Genomic DNA, 26,218 nt, shown 5'->3' with positions numbered 1-26,218 from the left:
CATTCCAAGTTAAAAGAAAAAAAAAAAAGTAAGGCTCAAGATCTGAAACTAGCTTTTGCTTAATCAGTCATTCTCATTGGATTATAAAGTGCATAATTATAAACAACAGATGGAGAAACGCTCAGCTGAAAAAAAAGGGGGTGGGTGGGGGAAAGTCACCCGATGACAGGTATTTTCTCTTTGGATGTGAACCAACCTTCCCCCCTTGGCATTTCAGGTTTCAGCATCGGCTGTTAGGCAGCTCGGCGGAGCACGACGATGGCATCGCCCCGGGCGCGCGCGGAGCCCCTCGGCCAGCTGGGCGCCTGAGGCCGGCAGCTGTGCCGTGCCAGGCTGCTCTCTCTGCCGCAGCCGACCGGGGAGAAGGCTTTTTGCCAGGAGAAGGCACGGAAGTGATGGGCTGAACTTATGGGAGGAACCAGCACCTGGCCACGTGGAGATTCAGGGGCCCGTCGGGAGACGTGAAGGGCCTGGTTTCAGTAAGGGCATGGCCAAAGCTTTCTTCAGGCTACAGAAGTTTCTCCGTCGGACCCAGTTTCTGCTCTTCTTCCTCACAGCAGCTTACCTGATGGCTGGCAGCCTCCTGCTGCTACAGCGGACCCACTTGGTTATCCAGCAAGGTTCGCGTGGGAGCTCTGCTAATCAGGCCCTGCCAGTGCTGGATGGGATGGCTGGGGTTGGGATCGCAGACCCCAGGACGCTGCAAAACCCCCGCCCCGGCCCCAGGCTGCTGGTGGGCATGGATGCGCTGCAGGAGCCGGCCCTGGACCAGTGGCACAGCCCGCGGTGGCTCGTGTCCCGCAACTCGGAGCTCAGGCAGTTGAGAAGAAGGTGGTTTCACAGGTTCATCAGCGATCAGGAGCCCATGCAAACAGCGGGATTTAAAGCGATGAAGCACACCGCTGAACACAAAGGTAAGGGATGTACCCCTGCCCCATTTTCTGGCATGCACATAAACTGCACCTCCTCCTAGGACCGTCCCAGGCAGAGACTGGCGAGCGCCACAAAGTCTGCCTGCAGAACCGCCTTCCTCCCGGCTCATCGCCACTTTCAAGTCAGTTCTTAAGCACATGCACAGGCCAAAGTACAATCCTGACGTCCCTGGTCATGCTGAGCTGTAACCTCCTCCAAAAATGTATTTTTATTGATTGAATGGAAGCCCAGACAGTGAAATATGCTTCCCTAATTTAAATTATTTTCTCTTCAAGCAGGCAGAGATGAACACTGCTTAATTGATTTTCTTTCTCAGAACAGGGAACACTTTAAAAGTGGGTTTTATTAAATTAACTATCCAAAACCACCCAATACCTTAAGCCTGGAAGTGCCTCCTTGCTGCTACAGCTTTCTAGCATATACTAAATTCTATTGCAAACACATTTGCTGTTCCTGCCCTGCCCTCTGTGGCCATCTCTGCAAACACACTGTCCTTAAGGGGACAAGATGTGGGCCATACAACCCTTCTTCCCTTACCGAGTGCCAAACCAGCACCGCAATGAAATGAGAACTCCTGGATTGGAGACAAACTCCTGGTGTTTGGTGAGCTTGCTGGAAATTTGCAACAGGCCAAGGGGAACGCAAGGGGAATTCACAGCGCTGCACGGGTGCAGCCCATCAGCAGCCAGAGCACAGTGTACAAAACTGTATGTTTTCTAATCCAACTGGAAAGCCATTCAGGTTTGACAGAAATCTGAGTTCACTTCACTGTGAGCCTGATTCTGCTGCTCTAACTGCTGCTGATAAATACACGCATGGACTGCTTTGGTTTGTTCAGTAGGAAAGCTTTTAAGAAACTATTATCCAGACCAAGCAAAGAAGCAAACAGGAATCTGTAGATGCTCACATTTCCTGCATGGCTTTATACCCTTATGACCCCCCACAGAGAGCTGCATCCTCGCGGGTGAGTTTGGGACGGCACCCCCTCGCTGGGCCCACGACGGGCCCTGGGGAGGTGCACAAAGCTGGGTGCCCACAGTGTTGGGCTGTTACACAGCTGAGCTGCTCGCCGTGCAGCGGGGAGCTGCAGCCCCAACTCTGCGGTCACCTCCGAAGGCTGAGCAGCCCCAGGGAGCAGACAAGCCCCCTTGAGGGGCCCAACAAGAAAGCATCGGGATTCAGGCTAGGTGACCAACCACTCTCTCAAGGCTGCAGCGTCAAATTATGACTTTGCGATCTTTGATCCACTGCCTTCTAGAAGAACTAGTTGTTCTTGGAGATGTTTCACTGATCATAAAAAAAGGAATGGGATCTGGATGACTAGACACCACATTACTAAACTGCTCTTTAGTTTGTTGAACAAATGTACCCAAACAAAGGGGCACCTTCTGCAAAAATCCCCCCAAATGGGTGCCACCTCGTGAGTCCTACTGAGTGAATTGTTAGAAACGGGAACAAGGAGGAGACAGTCATGGTGTATGGGAGGTGAGTCACACAGCGCGGGTCAGGCAAACTGTAACCAATGGAGCTACCTGAAGCACCAAGCTGGAGCTTCCAAGAGTGCTCCACAGACGCTTCATAACATCCGGCTGCTGGCAGGTTTTGGTGGCAGAGAACAGAGGCTGCAAAGCGCCGATGTCTCCCAGAGAACCCCACTGCATTTTGTGACTTGCCCGAGCGCATAGCCTGGGTGCTCAGAGCCTAATGACAGCCCCTGGGCTAGCATGAATCACAAGGTTGCAGCTAGTCCATCCCGCGCACCAGTGACCAAGCCTGGCACGGGGGAGCAGAAGCTTTGGGGGGGGCCCTGACCCACGGGGAAGGGCGGGACACAGACACTGCTGGCTCTCTGCGGGAGGAAGACGCATCTTCACCTTCAGCAAATACGTCTTTTGCTGACATTGGTCGCCACCTACTTTAATAAGCTCTTCATGGACAGCTGCAGAAAATAATTACAGAAACCCTCCAAGCTACCACTTTTGTACCTGTACCTCATAAAACCAGTATTTAATATTCTCAAAGTATTACTCGTTCACTCTTTTGCAAGCAGCAGACACCCTGGGCTCAGCTGCTTAGTGGGGGCTGACGATTTAACCAGGAGGGGCTCGGGCAGGGCGCTGCCTGGGCAGGCTTGCTGTTCCATGCCGGGAGATTTGAGGGGGCTGGGGAGGAGGAAAAGCAATACAGTAAAACAGGGCACGTTACGCTCCCCTGCTCTGGGTGCCCTGTGATTTGTACTTCCACGCTGCGCGTGCTCCGGCAGCACGGATAGTTTCGGTGGGTTCCATGAAGTAAACCTGGCTCGCTGAACTCGGCGAGTGCCCGAGCCCTTGGCTTTGCCTCTTCCCCAGTCCTACCTGTGTAAAGACAGCACGCCCGGTTCTCCTTTCACAGACTGTAGCTGCTTGGGCTGCTCTAGTCCCCCTTGTGTTTGGAGATTTTTCCCCTCCCCGATGAATGAAAGAATAGATAAAAAGTAGAGAAATGTGGTGAGTCTTTATGAGCTACTCTAATACCAGGCAAGAGTATGAATCTGTTCTTTAAAAACGTCAATTAAAACCAAAAAGGGTAATTTTGAAAATTACCCATATAGTTAAGGCTAGTGCCGTATCAGCTGTTAAGCTGGTGCCTTGCTCAAGTTCTAACTGCTGACTGAGAGGAGCCAGAAGGACTATTTATTGCTACATCCCACTGAATTATGGTGATTCAAATATGCATCATTTGAATATCTGACTGAACATGAAGTGACATTATTAATAACAGTATTGTTAACAAGCATTGGCATGCTTTTGGAAATTATTATCAATTAAAAATTTAACTACCTATGTAGAGCATGTTATCTTCCCCCCCGCTCCCACTTCTCCTAGTAAACTTACAGGCCTGTTATTTCATTATGGATGCCTTCCAAGATATAATGAACTCCTCCGTGATTATAATGCTTGTTAAAGTTTCAGCGCTGCCCTGTGGTTCCCGCTCGGTAAAGCGGCACACTGCCTTACTGCAGAGGCTGTATTTGTGCATTCCTCATCAGTGCCATGCTAATAACACCCCTGCTTCCCGATGCGGCACGGCCGCTCTGCCCCTGCTCGTGCGTGGGGATTGCCAGCCAGCCCTCGGTGGGCTTCCCGGGGCAGACCCTTAACCTGAAACAGAAACGATGGCATCTGCTCCAGCATATTGTGAACACCTCCCAGCTCACTTTGCCTTGCTCTGTGTCCACCCAGGATCACGGGGCCTTGGGTGAGAAAATTCAAGTCCTTTTTTTTTTTTTTCTTCTTCTCCACGTCAAGCTATCTTGCCTGCTTACATTGCAAGTGGCTCTGGGCAGGGACCACATTTTAACCTGCCAGGGACACTGGCAAATACTACTAGCGCAACAAAGGAAAACAGGCATTTGTTAGGTAAAAATTGAAAATTTTCTGTTACGAACGCTCCCAGTGGATGGGGTGTTTCATGCTGTTTCCCCTGGCCTGGTTATGCTATTGCACAGGATGCAGAGGTGACAGGGACTGGATCGCCGACATGACGATCGTCTCTAAGACCGCGGAGTCTCTCCATGACTCATTCATAGGAGGATGTGAATGAGATATTGCTGCTGGGCTGGCGGCAGCGTGGGAGGGACGCAGGGAGGAGGGCGGACGCTGCCTGTGTCGGCTGGCCTGCCCGTGCCTCCCGAACCAGGCTCTTTGGCCCCACACGCCGAGTTTTCTGCTGCTACTCAAAGTTTGACTCAAAGTTACCCAAATCAGAAGTCCCCAGTAAAGTGTGGAACATCCTCATTGCAGGTGTGAGTCCCGTCTCATTACCAGCGTGCTGTGGGTGGATATTCACAGCTTGTGAATTTTCTAATTGCATGTTTGCAAATTACCAATCTGCAGGTCTTTGAATCTACTGTTGTGTTTGTAATATTTAAATGTTTGATTTATTATTCCTAGCTCCAAAATCTCTCTTGGAGTGGCCTGAACTTTCTTTTTCTTGTGGATTATTTTATTGTTAATATAATGCTTTTTAGTTTCATTTTTCATCATATATTCTCTTCCTATCCACAGCTCATGTTATTTAATTTCCCTGTGTTACCATCTCAATACTGCTACTTCTAAAATCAAATTTCCTTTTTTCCTTCATATTTTAATGATAAAATGTACTTATACACACACAGTTGTTGTATAATAGTGGGACTCTACATCATCCTTCCAATCATATATTAAAACATGGGCTGGATTTTTCTAGTATTTTGTTCGCGACAACAAAAAAGAGGCTTAACATAGGATGCAGTCTAAGAGAAATAATTATCTTTCATATGCTAAGTAAAGCAAGATGTATTTTAAAAGATTCATTTGCGCTGGAGAAAAAGGTAGTTCAATGCGATAGCTAGACAGTGCTGCCTAGTTAAGACTGAAGTTATCTTTCCATTATAGCTTTAATATAACTATGTACCCAAAGAAAATTGATTTTCTTAATATTTCTCTTGCACCATCTTATTCTCAACTAGAGATTTTCAAGAAAACTTGGGAGAAATCCAAGAAGATTTCTCAAAGTTTATACCATTTTGAAGACTACCTTCGCCTTTACTCTAGAAATTCGTCACGCTTTGTCACCAAAGGGAGGGAGTCGAGCGAGCGGCAACCGCCCGTGGGAACCGTGGCTCTGGGGCGGTCGCGGACTCTGGGTCTGCAAAGGCAGGCCTGCTTAAAGTGACCTGGGTAAGGGAAAAGCCTACGCTCCCTTCTGTTCGTTTCCGTTGGACATTTGTGCTTACCCCTTCAATAGCACCTGCAACGGTTCGGTACCAGCAGGCAGGTCTGCAGAGCAGGCCGGGCCCCAGACAGGTTGTGACTTGGCCGAATACAGCCCTGCTTGCAACTTATGGCGCCGAATCGCCACTGGATGGTTTCTTCCCTCTCCCCCGTCTCCATCCCCTGCACGCCGCCTCACTCTGGTCTTCCATGCACACAGGCACCTACATGGGATGCTTCAGCGATGATTCGAGGGAGAGGACACTGAAGGGAGCTGTGTTTTATGACTTAAGAAGAATGACAGTATCTCACTGTCAGGAAGCTTGCGCTGAGAGGTGAGTGGTATTTTTTCACTGCAAGTTTTCTCTTTTCTGACAGTAAGTGGAATTGAATTTGAAATGGGAGAAGCATCCATATGTTAAACATATAGCATCTCTGAAAACTGTGATTATCTCATACCTTCAGGCATGGCATAGCTCTGCTACCTTGCTTAAAGTAGGCCATTTCACTGCTGCCTATCCTCTTTATTATAGCATGGCTACTTACAATATATTTTCTGTTGTCCTGGTCAAAAATTACTGTTTTGTTAGATAATCTTTGTTAGATATTTGTTAGATATTGCCCTCTAGCCCAAATCTTTGATCTAAAATATTAAAAAAGCCATGAACAAACTAGCGCTCCCAGAAACAGGAGAGAGCAAGACGACCGGGCGCGCAGTCGAGAGCAGGGCTGTTCCCAGCGCAGCCCGGGGAGCTGGCAGTCACTGGGGAACGGGCAGGCTCGGCTCCCGCCACCGCTCTGCCTGCCCTGGTCAGCCAAGGCAGGGCACGGGCCGGGGACAACCATTAGTACCTGGTACAGGACTATATGAAAATATTTATGAAAAAGACTTCCTGTTGCTCCCAAGCACAAGAGAAAGCAGAAGAAACAATGCAATTTAGAGCTATTTCTGTGAAATTTGCTTCCTTTGGTCCACAGAGCAATGCGGTACACATGGAGCCCTTTGCTTTAGGGGTGCCCAAACTGCAGCTTAACCGCACGCCAATGGCCTTCAGACCCCCCCCGTTCCAGCCCGGTCCTCTGTAGCCACACAAAAATGCTCCAGACAGAGCTGTTCCTTGGGTGAAGGACACTGAACTCTCCTCTCAGAGGGACAGACCATCAGGCCTCGTCAGACGCTTTTTGGAGGACGCGAAGCCAGGCCCCAGCTCGGTGCGGCCAGCAGAGGGGTCGGCTGTGGGGTCTGGCCAGAGGGACCCTCACGCACCCTGCGCGGGCACGAAGCATGCTTGCCTTTGGCGTGAGAGGCCCAAGGGAGCGCTTCGCCCTGCAAAAGGGACCCAAGGGTCCGCGCACTGTGACCGCAGGCTGCGCCGGCTCCCGTGCCGCTAGCCCACCCAGACCGGACAGTGGTTTCACGCGGCACAGGAGGCATTGGCAGGCTGCAGCGACCATTCCTGGAGCCAGTGCGGTGGCAGGAAGCAGGCCACGGCTCGGGCACCTCGGGAGAGGCAGCAAGCCCTGGGCCTGCTGTTCGAGCAACGGCCTTGCCTTGGTTTGAATGTTTGAAAACTGCCTGAGTGGATCCAAAACGTCCAATTCTAAGTTAACAGAACCTATTCCAGTTAACAGAACCTCTGAAAGGGGCTTTTCTTCTCTGTCGCTCTAAACTGTCCTAAATATTTCTGATCAAAACCTGATGTGGTAGCTCTGGGTGGGGGCAGCATCACACCCAGTGGCGAGGCCGTCACGTTCGCAGTGCCGGGCGGGCGAAGGCGAGCTGCGCTCCCATGGGAACGGCACGAGCACGTCCGCACCGCTGGAGAAGGGACTGTCGCTCAGACACCCACGTCGGGAGGCAAAGCCCACCTCGCCCTCCCGAGGACTGCCCCGGGCCCGGGCAGGCCGCGCCAGGCGGACTCCAAGCGCCGCTGCTCCGTGGCCTGCGGTACGGGGTGGCTGCCCGCATTGAAGAGGCCGCGCTGGTCCTGGGGCTGGCTGCGTCTCTGGAGCAGGGCGGCAGAAGCATACGCTGTACACGGGGACAGGCTGCTGCCTTCGTTAGGTATAAACTTGGGAACAGACAGGGTGCCGGTAACAACAGTGCCTGGTTTTGTTCCCCGCAGGGCTTACACCTATGCGGGCCTGGCGTACGGAGCAGAGTGCTACTGCGGGAACAAGCTCCCGGCGACCTCCTCGAAGCCCGAGGAGTGCAACAGCGAGTGCAAGGGGGAAAAGGGCTCCGTCTGCGGAGGGGTGAACCGGCTCTCTGTCTACAGGGTGGAGGAGCTGCGGGCAGGAGCGAGACGACGTAAGTGGGTGTGTGACCGGAGAGCGGAGGCTGCTCTCCCCAGGAGCGACGCCTGCCCACGGGGGGAGATGCCACAGCCAGGCTGAGTGCACGGGCTGTCCCCGCTGCTCGTCTCGCTCCGTTTGTCACCAGAGTTTGAAACAGCAAAGGACAAAGGTGCCCGCAGGGCGCGGTGTCCATTTGCTGCTGGTCCCGTCCCTGGCTCCCTCCCCGAAATAGCAGCACTGCTTATCGCCCCAGAGCAGCGAGATGTGCCTGGCACGGCTGCCTCAGGGCTGCCACGTAGAAAGTTAGCGTCACTGGGGAAGAAACAAAATACAGTGGAGAGCGATTGCAACAGCAGCAGAATTTCAGCTAAAAGCCTACTCCCTTTTGCATTCATTGCAGAGGGACAAACCCACATGTGTTTAAGAAACAGCCCTGGAAGTAGGTGCCTTATAATGGAAGGGCAGAAAAGCACTCGTATCAATGCCACCCTAAGCTCAGAAATGATCCTAAACAAAATAAGAGCTATGTGACTGCAGCAGGAGAATAAGTAGAGGCCATAGAGAGAGGCACACCAATCGCTTTCCTAAGTGAGAGAAATGAGACCACAGAGTTCTGCTCTTCCAAGGACTGTTGTTCTAGCAGCAGTTGGGTTTCTTGTCTCATCTTTAGATGACAACACTTACTCTACCGGTCATTCAATTAGCTACCGTGGGAGATACCATAGATAAACCTTTGGGCCAACACAAAGCACATAAAATATCTAAACAGCTGAGCAGTCTTTACTTTTGGCAAGCTCACAAGACCTTAACGGATGTTATTTGCTGAGAAGAAGCACTAAGACCTTAGGTTGTGCCAGTATTGATAGTACTTCATTTCTTCTTAAAGACAAGTCAAGGTTTGTACAATAATCCACCCAGCAACGTATAAATTATATATCAAAGGTACACAGACCTAAATTGCTAGTGTCAGGCTGACAGGCACATTGGCAGGTTTCCCGGGACATGTATCACTGTTTAAATCTTCAGCATAAAATATATATAGATATATTTCACAGGAAAAGGCGGCATTTATTTTTTTCTTAAGTATTAATGAATTAGTCATCAAATTAGTCTAGCCTAGAGCTCAATTTGTATTTTGTTTGCCCTTAGTAATACCTGATATTTTACTGTTTGAAGAATCCCATTGACACAAGCTAGCTGAGGGGCCAACAGAAGTATTAATCACAATGAACAAGTGTATTGGAAAGTAACTCTGAAACTCTAATGGCATCCGTGATTTACACTATGCAATATAGAGAACAGACCTCGCATAAGGCTTCTCCTTATGCAGAGCAGATCCAGTGGCATCTCCATTTAAACCTTCCCAGACATGGGGTTTGCTGGTTCCCCTCTCCATTCCTCGCCTCCCCCTTCCCACCGTGGCTCTGTGGCAGCACGAGCTGCGCAGCTCCTGCGCCGCAGGACTCGTGTCCCCATGTCACGTTAAATGCGATGAAGCTCAAAGTCTGCAGCTATTGCAGCCCGGGGATCGCTGTGGCACAGAGTGCTGTTTTCCCTGGGGCAGGATTCAGCCATCCGTCCCCAGAAAGCAGGCAGACGACGTAAATACAGCACATTTCCAGTGTCATCCATGGGTTCTGTGTGAACCCTGCTCCCTCCCGAGTGCCGGTGTGGGCAGTTCAAGCTTTCTTCCTGACCTGCTGAGACAACTCTAAACATGTTCATAAACATTTTGTTTCAGGGATTAAACATTAGCGTGAGATTTGCTGGGAAGTCTTTCAAGAGCATCCTGAGAAGTCAAAAAACTTCTGTTCCTTTATTCTTTGGTGCTGTGCTTGCGGTGATCTGGTCGCCCCCAACTTGCATCGAGCTATTTTATTTTCACATCTCCTGAGTGATCCCAAAGACATAGCATTGCTTCTAGTAACTGGTTTGAACAGTTATTAGAACAATATTTAAGCAGCTTCTTTTTAGATGGCTCTTGGCTCATGCTGGAGCATCTGGGCCCTTCTGCCAGGAAATTCATGCAGAACCAAATTTTTCCCTCAAAACTGCACTGCATTTCTTCTGTCACCCAACACATTTCCCACATCAGCTCTGGTGAGTATTGTTTAAGGCAGCCAGTGGGTGCAGACCAGGACTCAGAAGACCCAAATTCATACCCAAATCCACCTTCCTCTCTATTGAGTCATGCTAGGCAAATGCTGCCAACAGAGAGTTAGTAATAGAGCGATGAACTACAGGTATTTTCCACCTTTGCAAAGCCCACAAAATCCTAAGAATTACAGAAGTGTCATACAATGTGCAGACTTTTTTCTTTTCTAAGCAGCCACGCAATGTTGTTTTCTTCATTACCATTAGTTCATCTGTGCAAATGCATGGCCTCACCTGGGGTAGTGAGTTTGCATGACAGCTTTGGATTTTCATTTGGTTCTGTCAGGGGACATTTCTCTCTTAAGGAGGAGGGGAAGTCATCTTGCTGCTTGTAACAAGTATTTGGGCCAAATCATGACTTCAATCACAGCGATGCAAAAAGAAAGGGAGCAATTCTGCCAAGCTCTGTGGCATTTATACAGGAGCAGGTGAGACCAGAGGCTGATGCGAAAGGCTTGAAGCAAGCTGTTCTCCCTGAACAGCTTACAAAAGCCTAGTTTAGATTTCGAAGGCTGCAGCAAACTCCCTTGCCCTGAAAAGAAGGGGTGGGAAGAGGAGAGGGATAGCTCAGCAACTGAGCAGCTGTGCAGGAAGGTGGGTCCCTGTGGGGGCTTTCAGGATTCATTTAAATTCCTTTCCTTTTCTGGTGCAGATCATGGGAAGCCTTGTAGATTTTTATCGGGGCTTTTAAGTCTTTCAGGGGAAAGCATGTCTTCAAAAGAAAACTGGGACTTGCAAACAATAGCAATGCCCTCCACTGGTGGAATTTAATTTAAACTCTTTGCTGCAGCCCTACTTTCAGTGGTTAGTACAAAGCTAAAGGCATGTGCTCCTTTCAATACCACAGGATTTGCAACACATTTTTCTAGTGTATATCATGGTTTCTCTTATTTTTACAGCATTTGGAATATAAGATTTATTTTATTATTTTTGGCTTCTGAACCTAATATTGTTCTTTGTGAAAGAGGCAGGATACTACGGACATTGTTTTCTCAAGAGAAACCTATTTCATATCCCTGCAGGGAGGAATGTTATCTATCGAGGATGTTTTAGAGCTCCAGAAAATTTAACAGACACCTTTCCAGCCTCTTTGATACAGCCCAATTTGACGGTGGAGATGTGCTCTGAATTTTGCTCCAAGAAAGTAAGAACAGTTCTCATTTCACATGCTTTCTTCTTTTTTGTTATTTTAAATTTTAATCTACTAAGGGAATAGCAGAGTTTAGTGCCTTAGAGCTTTGAATTTGTAAATGAGTTTCTAAAGGGCAAAACTCATCAGAGTAAATACCCAGTGATGCACCTGGTCCAACCACCCTCTGGAGTGGGGAAGGCGGGAGGGAAAACCAGAGTGATGCCGCTAAATATGATGCACAGAAAAGCCATTCTAAGTGACGGGTATCAACCACGAGGAAATCGATACCGTTTCCGTGTCACATTCAAACCAAGCCCAGAGCCAGATCTGACCCTGGGGGAGGTCTCGGTGGCTGCAGCTCACGGGGAGACACGCTGCCGGAGGGTGGATGTGGGCTGGCAGCACCCAAAATGTGGCTCCGGTGCCCTCCGGGGAGCTGGTCCCCGCTCAGCTCTCAGGGAACCACGTGTGGGCAGGGCAGGGAGAAGCGATCCCCAGCACCCTGCACTTTGTGCAGCCCTGTGTGCTCCCCTCCAAGGTGGTCCTTTTGGTCTCAGGCTCCTTGACAGTGCAGCAGCAGGCACTGCCATAGCGAACAAGAGGATTTAATGCTGAAGTATCTACACAAAACTTTTACACCAGTGTGTAACTGTGTTGGCTAGGAACCTGATACAATCTTAAATCAAAAAAAAAAAAAGCTGCCAGCGAAAAATTTTAGCAGATAAGCATACTGAAAGGAGGTAGACTTTCCTGGTACTTTTATACGAATGTGTCTGTCTCCACACCAGAAGCATTTATACCACTTTCACTATAACCTGTGTAACTTAAATCTAATTTATTTTAATTTTAAATGGAATCTTTGTAGAACTTCATGCTGATACATCAGACTACAAGAAGGCAACTAATAAAGTCAGTTGCGTGCTTACTGGCTTTTGGACAGCAGGTGAGAAGGGACATGCTAACATCGACTGTCCTTGTACACACTCTTGGCCTGAAGCATCACCTTTGCACCCCCACACTTATCACAGAGTAAGACCATGGATTTAAGAACTGAAGGAGTTTGACTTTGATGGACTCGGGTGTCCTCACAGGAGGGAACATTTGGCCCAGGGCACCCTTTCATGGCTGTTGCTGCGGTTGGTTCCCTTCCCTTACTCTCCACTCCAGTGGGGCTTATTTTTTTGTACAGAGGAGGGTTCACTGTGTGGTCAGATTTAGCCTGCAGCCACATTCAGCCTCATGCACTAAACTGAACATTCAATTACTTTGTCTTCTAGCATCGCAAAATTGATTAAAACTATTAAGGCATGAACAACAAATCTTCTTAATTACTAGGTAGAGTGGGAAAGCTTTTCCCAGTCAACATACCCTCTATACCAGCTCATCAGCGTTTTAAGAATGCATCATGGAATTAACTCTGTGTAGTGAATTGCAGTGAATCACCCATACACCCTGTATATAGTACCTTACAAATATGCATACAAACACACTCTCACATCCTCTATGCATATAAATGTTCAGTAAAGCAGGACTTCATGAGCAATTCTTTCCAAGCTCTGCCATTAATCTATTGTTTAATGGTGGAAAAAAAATCTTTCTGTGTCAGTTTACCCACATGTAACATCATTTTATTAATATTTACTGATGAAGTGCAATTAATTATTGCTTCTCTGTCTGGGAGAATGGTACAAAATATCTGGAGAAGTTGTTTTCAGATGTGCTCAAACATGAGGTCAATGTTTTTAAGCACAGTCATGCCATTCTGGTTTTGGGTTGGGAGATGCCTATCTAAATAAGTGGGTTTTCAGAAGTATAGTTCCTTCAAGGTTTTCTGGCCATGCAGCCAAAAAATGGAAGCATCTGAAATTACTGGTGATAGAGAAGGACAGGAAAAAGACCACAGCTAAAATGTACCACATTAGCGTGACATTCGAACAGGACTAGGATAGAGGAGAGCAGCAGGATGGAGGAAACTGTCCCTCTCTGCAGAACAGCTAGTGCCTTTCCAGAGTTAGAGTCAATGCATATTTGCTTGATGAAGCTTGTGTGAGAAAGCCATCAGCAAACCAGATATTCTAAAGGATTATCTAAACAGGCTCTTTCTGCACAGACGGCATGGAGAGGGCTGCAGAAACGATAACATTAAGAGGAAAAGGTACTGAAGGAAGGTGAAAAAAAGGTTTGGTACCTCTCTCATTTATTCCTTCCCTAAAATGGTGCAGGTAACAACCTCCTTATCCTTTCCCCCCTGCTTTAGCTCTGCTAGGCACCGTGCTACCCTTTGGAAAGTGACTATTAGAGAATATTTGCCTACAAAAAGACTAGCAAGGTCTCCCTCCACGTAAGAAGCAGCAATTGCATATCCACAAGTCCAATTGTTACACGCTGATTTGAGCTTTAACTCTAGGTACCAAAACAAGTCCTATTATGACACTACAAACGTTTGTCCTGACTTTGGTTCTTTTCCTTTCAAAACAAGACGGACAACTTCCTAGCCGATAGCAACATACTTAGCTTTCCTGAAATCAGGAAGGCACTGTCATTTTAGTCCAGCCTGTTGTGCTGAAAGGAATTATCCCACCAATTTCTATGTATCCTGAAAAAGCTAGTGGGCTTTTAAATGGAACTAGTTGGATGCTTAAACACATGAATAAGTCTTTTGCTCTTTGGGACTTAGAAGAAAAGCAAATTGAGGCATACCATATTTATTTGTTAGCCTTGTAAATTGCTTTGTGCAGCTGAAATGGTAACTCCAGCCCTTGGAAGCGTCTGAGATATGAATTTGAGATAACAACTTCAGATGAAACCTGCTAAATACCCTTAATTATCAATTTCTTTCTTAATTAACAGAGTGATGACATGGCTTAAGAGCAACCCATTATCACCCTGTAACACAGATCCGTGAACGTGTTTCTATACTAGGTGCCTTGGTCATAAGCCATAATTTTCATATATGCTTTTTTATAAGCCAACCTGCATACTAAATAAGCCATCTCCATTTGAATTTATGTTTTTAAATAAACAGTCCTTTTACCGCTCAGCTGCTGTATCCAGTTATATATGCCAATATGAATAAAATCTGGAAGAACACTAAGTCTGAGGAGAGAACCCCAGTATCTCAATGTATCCAAAAACCAGGCCAGCAAGTTCGCACACTTGAACACTACTAGCTCTAAGGTGCTTTTTCTTTTCTTTATACAGCAATATACAGAATACAGCAATCTTCTTATTTCAAAAGTAGACCTGCTGTTTTGGATTCCAGATGTAGCTACATGCCATTATTTACCCATAAAGAAAAGACTCCTGGGATTTTGATCCAAATCCCATTGTAGAATTCATACAGTATTTCCATAGCTTCATTTAGATTTTTTTTTAAACACAATAAAACAAAGATAAGTAGGCCAGAACCTCAACTGGCGCAGATAACCACAGCCTCGCTGACTTTATTGCAGCAGTGAGAGAGGAGTATTTCAAATCAGGGTCACATTGGGTATAACAGTGCACTGAAGAATTGTCCCCTGGCCTCAACAGATGACAGCGTAAAACAAGCCAGAATTTTTATACAAGGGCATGATTGGCTTTATGGTATTTATTCTTTGCTCTTAGCATATCCAGGTCAATGAAAACTTGAACGATGACTTCTAGGTTTGTTGCAACAAACCTAGGGAGAGAAATTTCCTTCTCGGGAGAGAAATTTCCTTCCCTTCCCAATGATTAGCCCCCCATCTCTTATTCTTGTTGGTAGATTGAGAGAAAAATTTTAACTACATTAGATAGGAGAGTTAGTATAGGAAGTTGGAAAAGAAAGCAATTTAGCAGAGTAAACAGAGTAGAACAAGTTAAGTGTATTTTTAATCTATTCATAACTCTCAATTTGAACACAGTCTAATAAAAAAAAATTAGTGATTGAATCATCACATCATCTGTGTTGCTACTGGAGAATGATTGCTTTCCTTACAGCACTTAAACTACCTGTTGAGGCTTCATCTAACAATTCTTCTGCAAATCGTCCCATTGACATCAGCTCTCACTGAATTACAGCTTGCAGGATGGACACCTGGGCCTCTCAATGCATGCCCTAAAGCTGAATCCAGAAAAATGCTTATTCATAGACCCACAGATTTCTCTGGCGATACACTTGTGTTTAACTGAAATGAAGCATCACAGATATGCGTGCACTGAGCATGAGAACTAGTCCTGCGCTTAAAAGTTAGATGGTTGCTGAAAGCCATAACCACAGCTTGGGGCATACGTAAATACACAGGTGAGCAAAATGGGTGGCTTGTAGTTTTGATTAAATACTGATGGGAAGTCAAGATTGAATACGTTACTTTGCAATCACTTTGTGCGCTGCATCAGGTAGATGCACAGTCTGAATAATCGGCCAGCTGATTACAGCGCTTTGCACCAACGCTGTGGATCCTGGTGCGATTCCCAGAACTACTGCCATGCTTCTTTCAATGCGTGTGCTGCCATCACCGAAACTTTGAAACTTCCACTTGCGAAGCCCACTCCCTGTTTCTCCCCTTCCTCCAAACACTTGCTGCCCGAGCAGCAGGAAGGCTGCTCAGGCGCGGGGCACCCCGACCGCCCCTGCCTCCAGAAGGGCCGGGCACTCCACACCTCTGGTACCCTGAACCACATGCAGAGCGGCTGCAGAACAGCCCTGTATACACCAGTGCTTCTGCAGACGCAGAAGCATGGAGAAGCATTTGCTTAGGTCTCTTCACAAACCCTCCAGCCTTCCAGAAGCGTCAGTCGCTTGCAGGTGCCACTTGGCATGATGTATAAGGTACATTTTTATTCTAGGCTGTGTTTGATGGCCGGGACACTTATTAATTTCTCAAACTGAGGAACACTGCTTCTTTGTAAAGGAAAAATTTCTGTTTGCAGGCAGAAACAGAACTATTTTGCCCTTGGATCAAATCTGTAAATAGTTTTTGACAACATCATATCTCATTCGCTAAGCAAATGTTGGCTGTTTGGGCACAGATGGCACATGTGTTGTATTTAACTCCTTATCAGAGGATGAACACGTGGGGAAGAGTGAGAGATAAGCTGCTCAGCAGTCCTGTCACGCACTCCCAGACTCCAAAAGACTTTTAAAAGGCAAAAAGTGTTGATATGGAATAGGTGGAATTGAACACTCTGCGCTCGAATAACCCCTGTGCTTCCTCCAGCCATTCTGTGGCTGTGCCGAGCCCGTCCCTGCACGCCAACGCACCCCCGCGCCGCTGAGCAATCCATCGGGGGACTTGGAAATCCAAGGAAAAACAACCCCAGTGCCCCTGGTAAAGAGGAGAAAGACTGAATTTTAGGGCCAGTTTCAGCAAAGTAGTAAGTGTGCTTTTCCTATTGAGCACATAAGCAACTGCTAATTTCTTCAGCAAATAATTAGCATGTTTCCCTCAAACTTCTCTTTATTCTCATCAATATTAACCCAGCAGCCCAGCCTCACTGCTCTGCCATCACACAGCAATGCTGCTTTGCAGCCTGTTGCCTGTTTTGGGCAAGACTGATACACCAAAACCTGAATTACTTTCATCTAATCTATTGAAAAGAAATTTCTTACAGCCAGAAATTTTCCTTGGGAATTGTTTCCTTGCAATGAACACTACCTATAACTTTGTTGTAGCTGCACATTTTACACTCTGCTGAGATACCTGTCAATTGCAGCACTCAGTCTGGATTTCTTGTGAGGTTTCCCTATCTAGAAGCAAGGTAGCATAAAACAAGAAGTGTCCGTGCCTGAAGACAGAGCCCAGGCGCCAGCTGAGCTAACGCCACGTGCCCCAGCAGGCAGAGCCGTGCACGCCCTTCGCTCACGCCCAGCACCAGGTATGGCTACGGCCGCTCTCCGGCACCGCAGGTCCCCCTCTGCCGTTCCTGGTGCAGCCCCACGATCGCCATCAGCGCAGTCCCTCTGAACAGATGATGTACCAGAACTTACTTGGTATCGTATTTCTAAATAGTTTTTCCAAAAATCTACACAGTAGCTCTCAAACTCTGTATCAGCCCCTCTATGCACATTCAATTTTTGCAAACTGTGAAGAAGTCAGACTAAGAGGCATACTTTTTTTATGGCTTGACTTTTTTCTTTCTATTTTTAAACATGATTGCAGCAGTTAGTGGGTCTAAATTTCCTTCCTCGCTTAAATTCTTTAAGTTTAAGGGCAAGTTTCCTCCACACAAACTCTGGTAAAATCAACTGAATAAGGCAAATCTTTTAACAGCTGACTCCTCAGTTTGGGAGAATATAAATGGAAGTTTAAACGATGATCCAACTCAAAATGCTCATTCTGGGGGTAAATAAGAACAACTTTTCCCACACTGGTGTTATGCAGGTGGAATTATATACTAGGTGCTGCAGGAATATTACAAAATTATTTTTATGAATAATGAAAAAATCCAGAATATTGTGAATTTTCAAGCTTTACAAGGCTTGTATCTGAAAACCAATTTTTAAGAAATTGCCATATGAAAGACAGTAGTAGTATAAGAAACAAGAGCTTTACAATGATATATCAAACACTGCTTTGATCTTGACAGTGGCCTTGTGAAGATTTATTTTTCTTTGTATAGCAGCAGCATTCCCCGCAGGCTGTCGATGCCATGGCATTTACGCACTGATCCATTTTCTCCCTTTCATAGGAGTTTCCCTTGGCAGTCATCCGAGGGCGGGAGTGCTACTGTGGCTACCCCACCAGGCGCTTCTCGCTGCACGACGGCGCAGACGGGCTGCTCTGCAGCGGGCTGCACAACGCCAGCAGCGCCACCGAGGGAAAATACTGCCTGGTCTATCAGACACCGGTGCAAGGTATGAGCTCCAACCTCATTGTGCCAGGGCCAGACCCACCACTGCTGGAAATAGCCCCTGCGCCCCTTCTGCAGTGGGGAAAAGCGATCTAGTTTACAGCAGTCTTAGCCACAACGGTTGGTATCACAATACAGGCAGGAATTTAGGAAATAGCCCTTATCTAAATCCCCCCCTTGCAATCAGCCTCATAAACACACATCTTTCCATTCTCTTATTAAGCAGCACAGCCTCCCCTGGAAAAATATAATTATTTTGCAGATGGAGAGAACAAGGCAGAGCCTGGGAAGGCATACCCTGAGCCATGCAGCACCCCGGGCATCAGGGGACGAGGACCCCATACTCTGGTTCCAGTCCTGCTCGTTGAACACCCACCCGGCCCCCATATTACACAGCCACCAAGGAAGCTCTGCAGACACTAATTTTGCTCTAGCCATCTTGCTCTAAAATATTCATCAGCATATGTGTTTCAGTGCTGGAAAATAAAGCAGAGAGTAAGGCTCCAATCCAGTAAACCCTTTAGGTGGTACTGGCAACTTTATCCATGCAATGATTTGCACTGAGTTCTGTGAAACTTCTCCTCAGCTTAAAATTAAACAAGTTAAGTGCTTTTTGGGATTGGTGCTGGGCTTTTTTTCTGCGACACCCTTTTTTTTCCCTCCATCTCCCAGTTCAGAATAGACTGGAGACACCAGCATGTGAAAAGATCACGCAAGAAGAATGCTTGCTTTTATGAAATTGCTAGTACTTCCCACATCTGTGTAGATCAGTAGTAGCAGAAGACAGCCTCCTCTAGACTGTGCTGGCACTTTCTAGCCACGGCTTCATCTAGAGGCTGCTTTGAAGAATGAAGAGAGTAATTTCTAATTTATTTCCTGGCTTCTTTTTGAATCATCACAGAGGGTCAAGACTGGTTCTCATCCTATCCTTGCTTTTATTGGCACGCTAAGAAATAAGGTTAGGATTTACGAAAGCACGGATGGAAACCAGGTGTCTAGCCCCCACGGGAGATTAACGCAATGCGGGCTCATGACTGCCTTGGGCCCTCTGGAGAGGAATGATAGCCTAGAGGTTTAACTGAACGCCTTTCAGTAGGAGGGGTTTCTCCTGCGTTATAAAACTTGCAATTTCCAGGTGTAATGGCACATTTAGGGTTTCACTGAAGAGCCAACCTGCCAGGCAAATAGCCGTTAACAAACAGGCATCAAGGGGCTTTTATCACAACTTGCTGGCAAGTACAATGGTTTGCTGCAGCTCTATCAAAAAAAGCGTTGCCTAACACAAAACCAGCAAAAACCTCTTCTGAGGATAATCTCTTTGGCCTCTTATGGCTGAATTAATTTTGGGAAGTAGCTGACTCACAACTGGACTCAAATTGATATCCTATATTCGTGAAAGAGAGAAGAAAGAAGCAATAAACCCTGTAATCAAGAGCTGTCGGTGGAATTATTAAAAAGCCACAATGCTAACAATGAAATATCTTCTGTACTCGCAGACACCCGCTGCACGGACAGGAAATTCTTAACCACCAAATCCAAAGTGTTCGTTGCTTTGTCAAGCTTTCCTGGGGCCGGGAATACGTGGGCTCGCCATTTGATAGAGCATGCCACAGGATACTACACAGGAAGCTATTACTTCGATGGAGCCCTCTACAATAAAGGTACCGTATCCAGAGGGATGGGACACACAGAGCCGCTCCGAGGCACAAAGCTTTACTTACTTGCTCTGGCATCCTTCTGCTTGGAGCCAAGAAAGGCTGGCACTGTCAGCACGTTTGGTAAAATTTAAACACGTGGCCGGAACGAGCAGTGTCACGTTGTGCAGGCAGCAGCAGGGACTGCGCCAGCAGTGCACTGAGCCTGGCAGGCAGCTGCTTTCACAGAAAACAGCCAGGCTCTGGATTTGCAAAATTTGCATGTTGCCTGCATTGGTGCTGCTGTGCACATGCACGCGTGCAGCTCCCATCTAAAAGACTGGTCCAAAAGACCAGTTGACTAAAAAGAATTGACTAAACCCTGAGGGTAAGACCCTTCAAGTAGCACATGAAACGCAAGGGTTGAATCTTTAAATGTTACTAATTATTCTGGGAGGACAGCATCCGGAGGGGGCATGATATTTACCAAACGCCAAGCGCTGGCCCTGTGAAAAACAGCCCTGTTGCAGCGAGGCGCTGACGAAGTCCTCCCCAGTGGAGGAAAGTCTGGCTCCCAGTGCACCCCCCCTCAGCGGCTGGGGCTCCAGCCAGGGACAGGGTCCTCCTTACGGCAGGTGTGCAGAAGCACACAAGAAGATGGTTCCCAACCAAATAAAGCCAATAAGTCTTGCAGGTCAGTGGCAGGCCAGGAATACAATTCAGCCCTGGTCCCAGGTCCTGGGTGATGGGTTTAATTGACTGGTACTTTCACAACAGTTTCACATCACTGTAGGGAATGATTTAGAGCCTGAAAAGGCACAGACATATAATCAAGTGAAAAAGCCAACAATCCTGTCTTGTAAAACAGGTTTTAAAGGAGAAAAAGACCACTGGAGAAGTAGAAGGACCATCTGTGTGAAAACACATGAAAGTGGCAAGACGGAGATTGAAATGTTCGACTCGGCGATCCTGTTGATAAGGAACCCGTACAAGTCCCTGATGGCGGAGTTCAACAGGAAATACGCCGGGCACCTGGGGTACGCCACCGACCGCAACTGGAAGAGCAAAGGTAACGCGCTGCCTGGCGCGGGCTGGGGGTGCCTGCTGCCGCTTTGGACCCAGTTTGAAACTTGCCTTCTCGGCGTGCTGGGAAGGGGGTAACACACTGGGACCTGAGCGAGCACTGCAAACAAATTCAGTGGGACTTGAGTCCCAATGCAGCTGAGATCAGCCCCAAAAGCACTCAGACCTGCACTTGGGCAGTGGCTGTGGTCTTGCCATACGTCCACCACCACGGAGAGGAGGGTAGCGCAGCACCAATGCTATGGCCACAGGCATGCAGCAACATTACTGCCATCGTACTGTTCGGCAGAGAAAACACGTCCAGGTACAACACCCCTGTGTACAGCCCATTTGCCAAGCTATGCGAGGTGAAGAAAATTTGCCCCTGCAGTATGTAATAACCGTAAGAAATCTAATTTAAGATTTGGAGGATTCAATGGTGCATGACATCTCCTGAAGGAAATTTTACAGCACTGCACAGGTGCTACTGCACTGCAGATAAATAAGGATAATAGCAATAAGGGGACTTGAGATTCAGTGTTCCTTGAACGCATGAAAAGACTCCAGAATATGCCTGCCACGCTTCATGCATTTGACTGGCAACCTGGATGGTGTGACTACAGTTTCCCCACTGAATACACTGCTGCATTCAGTCTCTGCAGCAGAGAAGAGCTTCGGCTTGCATTTCTCCTCGTGCATATTTTGGGCGTTACAGCTGTGGCTTGGCAAACCACGCGGCACAGGGCTGTGGGGAGCTGGGGGAAGCGTCCTCTGTCACAGCATATTTCTTTCGCAAGTTCACGTATCACCTTTCATCAGTCACAACTCAAGACCTATTCATCAAAACCCAGACAAAATAGCCCTTAGAAAAGACAAAAAGTCTGGAGGGAATGGCTTTCCTGTACACAAAATACAACTTGTTACATTTCAGCCACAAATGCTCTTTGCCCAGCCCAAAAGCTTTAGCTAGGACTATCCTGACCCTCGGAAAATTAAATTATCAGAGGCAGCAAATAGAGATTGAGGTGTCATTAATGCCCAAGGCAAAGGTGGGAAAATAATTCAGTAAATTTTGTCCCAGTGATCCTGGCAGGTGACCCTAAATCCCTCCCATGTACCAGGAACAGAAGAATCTTCCCTATCAATCCTATTTCCTCATCCAGTCTCCCCATAAGCAGGCTGATAAGCATACAGAAAGATATGTTACTTGACAGATTGGAAATCAAGAACACCTTGGGCCTCAGCCAAGGTCAGTGTCTTGATGCTGCATTTACAAAATAAAAAAGTTAATATATTCTTATATAATTATTATATATTATTTGTTTACATATATATTAAAAAATAAACCGGTCTCTTTCTCAGCCTACATTTGAAATGGAAGTAAAAGGGTAGGAGAAAACCACAGAAGTAAAAGAATCTGCTTGAAGTTACATGGCAAAGCATTGCTTAAGCCACCATCTGAGCAGGACCCGCTGCCTTCCCTGCTCATACCCCCTCACGGGTTTTCAGTCTGAACTCTTCCCCCGGGCTGTTCCGTCCTCCCCCAGCCCCTGCGCAGAGCCGCCTGCCCGGTGCACGCACCGCTGCCGTGCACAGAGAGCTCAACTCCTACACATAAGGCACAGTAAAGGCGCAAAGTTGCGGCTCTGCCCACCTGGCCGCTGCCGTGCCCTGTCCCTCCCCTGGGGCCTCCTAGGCAGCTCGGTGACACTCCCAGCCCCGACAGGAGCCATGGAGCCTGCACGGTCCCAGAGACCGGGGGGCAGCAGGGTTAAGCATCACCTGTCTCCGTGCCAGAAGCTGCAAAGCCGAGCTGCCGTACCCCAGCAGCCGGCCACGCTGCGCTTCTCCAGCACGCACCCACCCAGCAACATTAGACCGTGCCCAGTGACTCCACTCTTGTTGCACAAGCTAACATTTGGAAAACTGCTGAAACGCAGCATGGCTAACATTGTCTCATTTTCCTGGTTTTCCGGTGCTCTAGAGTGGCCCGATTTCGTGAACAGCTATGCCTCTTGGTGGGCCTCCCACGTCCTGGACTGGCTGAAGTACGGGAAGCGCCTGCTCATCGTCCACTACGAGGACCTGAAGCAGAGCCTCATCCCCAAGCTGAAGGAAATGGTGGAGTTCCTGAATATGACAGTGACAGAGGACCGACTGCTCTGTGTCGAGAACAACAGGGATGGGAATTTCAAGCGGTCTGGTGCTAAGCAAAAGGATTTTGAGCCATTCACCCAGGAAATGAAAGATCTTATCAACAGATACATCCTGACAGTGGATGAAGCCCTGAGGGGAAGGAACTTCACAGGGCTGCCCAGAGAGTATGTGCCAAGATGATAGCCTGGTAGCACTCTGCTGTGTTTAAAAATAAAATAATTTTTTCAAAAAAAAAAAAAAAAAAAAGAAAAAGACTAGCGCTTTATAGCAGTTAAAGCAAAGATACTTGTGGAGTCTGCTGAGCAGTGCAAATTCTCTCCACTCTTGGGTGTTCTTCAGGGCACTAAGTGCTTCAGAAGGCAAGCAATGAAGGATGGAAATTGGGTTATAAACCAAGGCAAAAAGCTATTAGTGTCTACCTGCGTGTGCCCCTCCCTGCACAAGCGGCTCAGAACTTCACAGTGGAGCGCCCTGGCTTCTGCGGCGGGCGTCCTGCCTTCTCACCCCCACTGCCGCCACAGACCTGCCAGGGGCTGCTTGGCTTTCCACAGCAACTGTGTTGGAAACGGATATACGTAAAGGGGGAGGGGAAAAAAAAGTCTTAACACCGATCAACAATTTTGATCCAGGCATTTGAGAAAATCAGTTGCTTTCTTCTTAGGATAGCCCACTAGCTTCCTTCTCCCAGGTTTGCTGGTCACGTCACCTGCCACAGCGGTGTCAGAGGTGCAGGGGGAGAAAAGCACCCGTGGGCGAAGGCACCCTGGATGATGGGCAGAGAGGTGCTTCAGGACCGACCCCAGGCATCCTTGCAGGAACGGCATGGCCTGGGGCCACGTCAGCTCTGCAGGGAGGCGAGCGGCTGCAGCGTCCCCCCGCGGTGAGGTGCACGGGCCCATAGGAGAAAACAGAAATGCAGCATGGTGGGAGGTGGAAATCCCTGGGTGTCGCCGGTCCCAGACAGAACCAAGACCTGGCCCCGGGGGCGCGGAGGAGACCCCAGAGGGATGGGAGAGGAGGGGCTGCCGCCCATGCCAGGGGCTCAGCACAGGTTCCTGCACCTCCATCCCTGCATCACGGTGGGTCCGGAGAGACGCCGGGGCCAAACGTCACCGCACTCGGTGCACTTGGTGCTAGAAGTGGCCGCGGCCGGGCAGCACTGATGTAAGCCCAGACCAGCCGGGGAGCGGGGGCAAAGGGGATGAGCCCCAGCCCTGCCGGCCCCAGCACGGGCAGGATCCCACCTCCCCTCCCATCCCTGGAGGAAGACCGAGGCAGTCGAACCTGAAAGACGTTAAACTGCTTATTGCCGCTCTCTGGAGCGAAGCGTGATTTATTTCTAAGTCACTGCAGTTCCCTGCGGTTTGTTTCATCCTGCGCTGGGCCACCTGTGCAGTGTGGAGGGAGCGCGGCGCGGTGCGGCCTTGGGGGCCTGGCTGCGGGCAGGAGCTGCCGGAGCGGCTCGGAGAGGGGTAAACCACACAGCCCAAGGGGCTGCCCTGCTACGAGATGTTTTTGTTCACGTGAAATAAAGGATTCCTTAAAAACTTGAGTGAAAATACTAGTTTTAATAAAAGAAGAAGTTTATATAAAGGGAGCTGGACTTCCTCTGTGTGTCTATCATTGGTGTTTTTAAAAAAATACAGCACACGGAGCACACTTTGGCCTGAGTCTCTCCCTGTTTGTGCTCCGCACGGGGCTCGCCCTGTGCTCAGGACCACCCGGCTGGCGCAGGCCTCGCTGCGGGGCTCTCGTGCCCCCATCTCCAATCCCCAGCTCCTTCCTGGCAGCAAAGGCCCCAGGGAAGCGGTGCGGGACTGCGGTCGACTGAGCTGGTTCACACGGAAAGCTGAAATCTCCCTTTGTTTACCCAAGTGGCACAGCTTGAAGAAAAGCAACTGAGTTAGGATGCTGCAAGTCCACATGAAGGCAAGCAGGAAGAATTTTTAAAAAGTACTGGCTTTAAATAGCAAAAATGGTCATATTTCTAAAACAATACACGCACTGCGCTCTACATTGCCTTCAAATCGGCAAATCCCAATTTCAGTGAGCTGGAGCCTTCCCTGCCCTTGCACTCAGCTGCTGTTTGCTTGCGCTTGTGGGGCGCACGGGCAGGCGTCAGGGCGCAGCGTGCACGAGGCCGCATGCCACAGACCCTGCGGCGCTGGCAAGGGCTACAGCCCTCCCCAGGATGCCGTGCAGCCCCCAGGCGGGAGCGGGGCTCACACACGCGGGGACACGCGTGCCGCAGGAGCGGGGCTCACACACGCAGGGACACACACAGAGGGACACGCGTCCCGCAGGAGCGGGGCTCATGCACACACGACACACACACACGGGCACGCGTCCCACAGGAGCGGGGCACACACGACACACACGACCTGCAGGAGCGGGGCTTCCCGGCAGCCTAGACTGGGGATCAGGGTGTCAGGGGTGCAAATACGCTGGGGAGGAGATGCCAAACACCCGGCCTTGTTCTGCCTGGGACTGCTACCTTGCTGTGCGCATTAGTCCGATTCCGATATTCTCTCCACAGGTCCCCTACTAGCCTCAAAACCAAATAATATTGTGCTAGACAGATGTAGCAAACACTGCAGACAGTATATAAACACACAGGTACAGAAACATGCGCATGAAGCGGATAAATTAGGATGCTATGAAACAGGACTATCACCATCTTTACTGTGACTTAGCAAAGAGCAGATTCTTTTTGAAGTTAGGCATTACAAGGCTTCAAAGGTCCATTTGGGCAGCAGTTGCTGTTGATGGACGTGGGTCACACCCCACAGAATTTGAGCCCAGGCTATGCAAGGTGCACAAATACTTCACAGAAGGAAGTTGCTCTTGGCCTCACTGAATCATACTCAAGAGACCACAGACCAGAACTTGGGTCCACCACAAAACATTAAGATTATGAGAATGACATTTTATTACATTGCCTTTCTAGCCTGGGGTAGCTTTATAGGATCATTTTAAAATATTTTGATAATTTCAAACCCATAAATTGTGAGAGTAAGGACAGTTTGCGAACTCTCAAGAAGGCTATTTAATTATGTGCATGTCCTGTAATGAAGACTCCAGGTGGCTAAAATTAGAACTGGCAAAAATTATGAATATTCATTAGCTCTGTGCATGCCAAAAATCAGCTCATTTAAAAAAGAAATTGTAGCTAACCAATTCTTAATAGATGAGGTACAGGGACTGCCTCTTTATTTAGATACATATTTTATATAAAAATATATACACACGTTATATACATTACACACATATATGTATACACCCACACGTATGTATCAGCT

At 48.2% G+C, this 26,218-nt stretch overlaps 1 protein-coding gene across 1 annotated transcript; it reads left to right on the top strand.

The window, feature by feature from the left end:
- Positions 1 to 487: 487 nt before the first annotated feature.
- On the top strand, positions 488 to 23,099 carry WSCD1 (WSC domain containing 1). The gene is made up of 8 exons (XM_075517904.1): positions 488 to 914; positions 5,890 to 6,004; positions 7,796 to 7,980; positions 11,144 to 11,265; positions 17,905 to 18,070; positions 19,563 to 19,727; positions 20,569 to 20,769; positions 22,747 to 23,099. Exons 1-8 carry the CDS (start codon positions 488 to 490, stop codon positions 23,097 to 23,099), a joined length of 1,734 nt encoding a protein of 577 aa, XP_075374019.1.
- Positions 23,100 to 26,218: the final 3,119 nt, after the last annotated feature.

This window comes from Mycteria americana, chromosome 15 (assembly GCF_035582795.1).
Source record: "Mycteria americana isolate JAX WOST 10 ecotype Jacksonville Zoo and Gardens chromosome 15, USCA_MyAme_1.0, whole genome shotgun sequence".
Lineage (NCBI taxonomy): Eukaryota > Metazoa > Chordata > Aves > Ciconiiformes > Ciconiidae > Mycteria > Mycteria americana.
Note: the sequence above shows the minus strand (reverse complement) of the source record. Positions and strands in the feature narration are given on the sequence as shown.

Bases quoted from the DNA above. Each gene is read 5' to 3' on its own strand.
- WSCD1 (XM_075517904.1), top strand. From the start codon at position 488: ATGGCCAAAGCTTTCTTCAGGCTACAGAAGTTTCTCCGTCGGACCCAG. The intron at 6,005-7,795 runs GTGAGTGGTATT...TGTTCCCCGCAG, and splicing joins CAGGAAGCTTGCGCTGAGAG to GGCTTACACCTATGCGGGCC. The intron at 7,981-11,143 runs GTAAGTGGGTGT...ATATCCCTGCAG, and splicing joins GCGGGCAGGAGCGAGACGAC to GGAGGAATGTTATCTATCGA.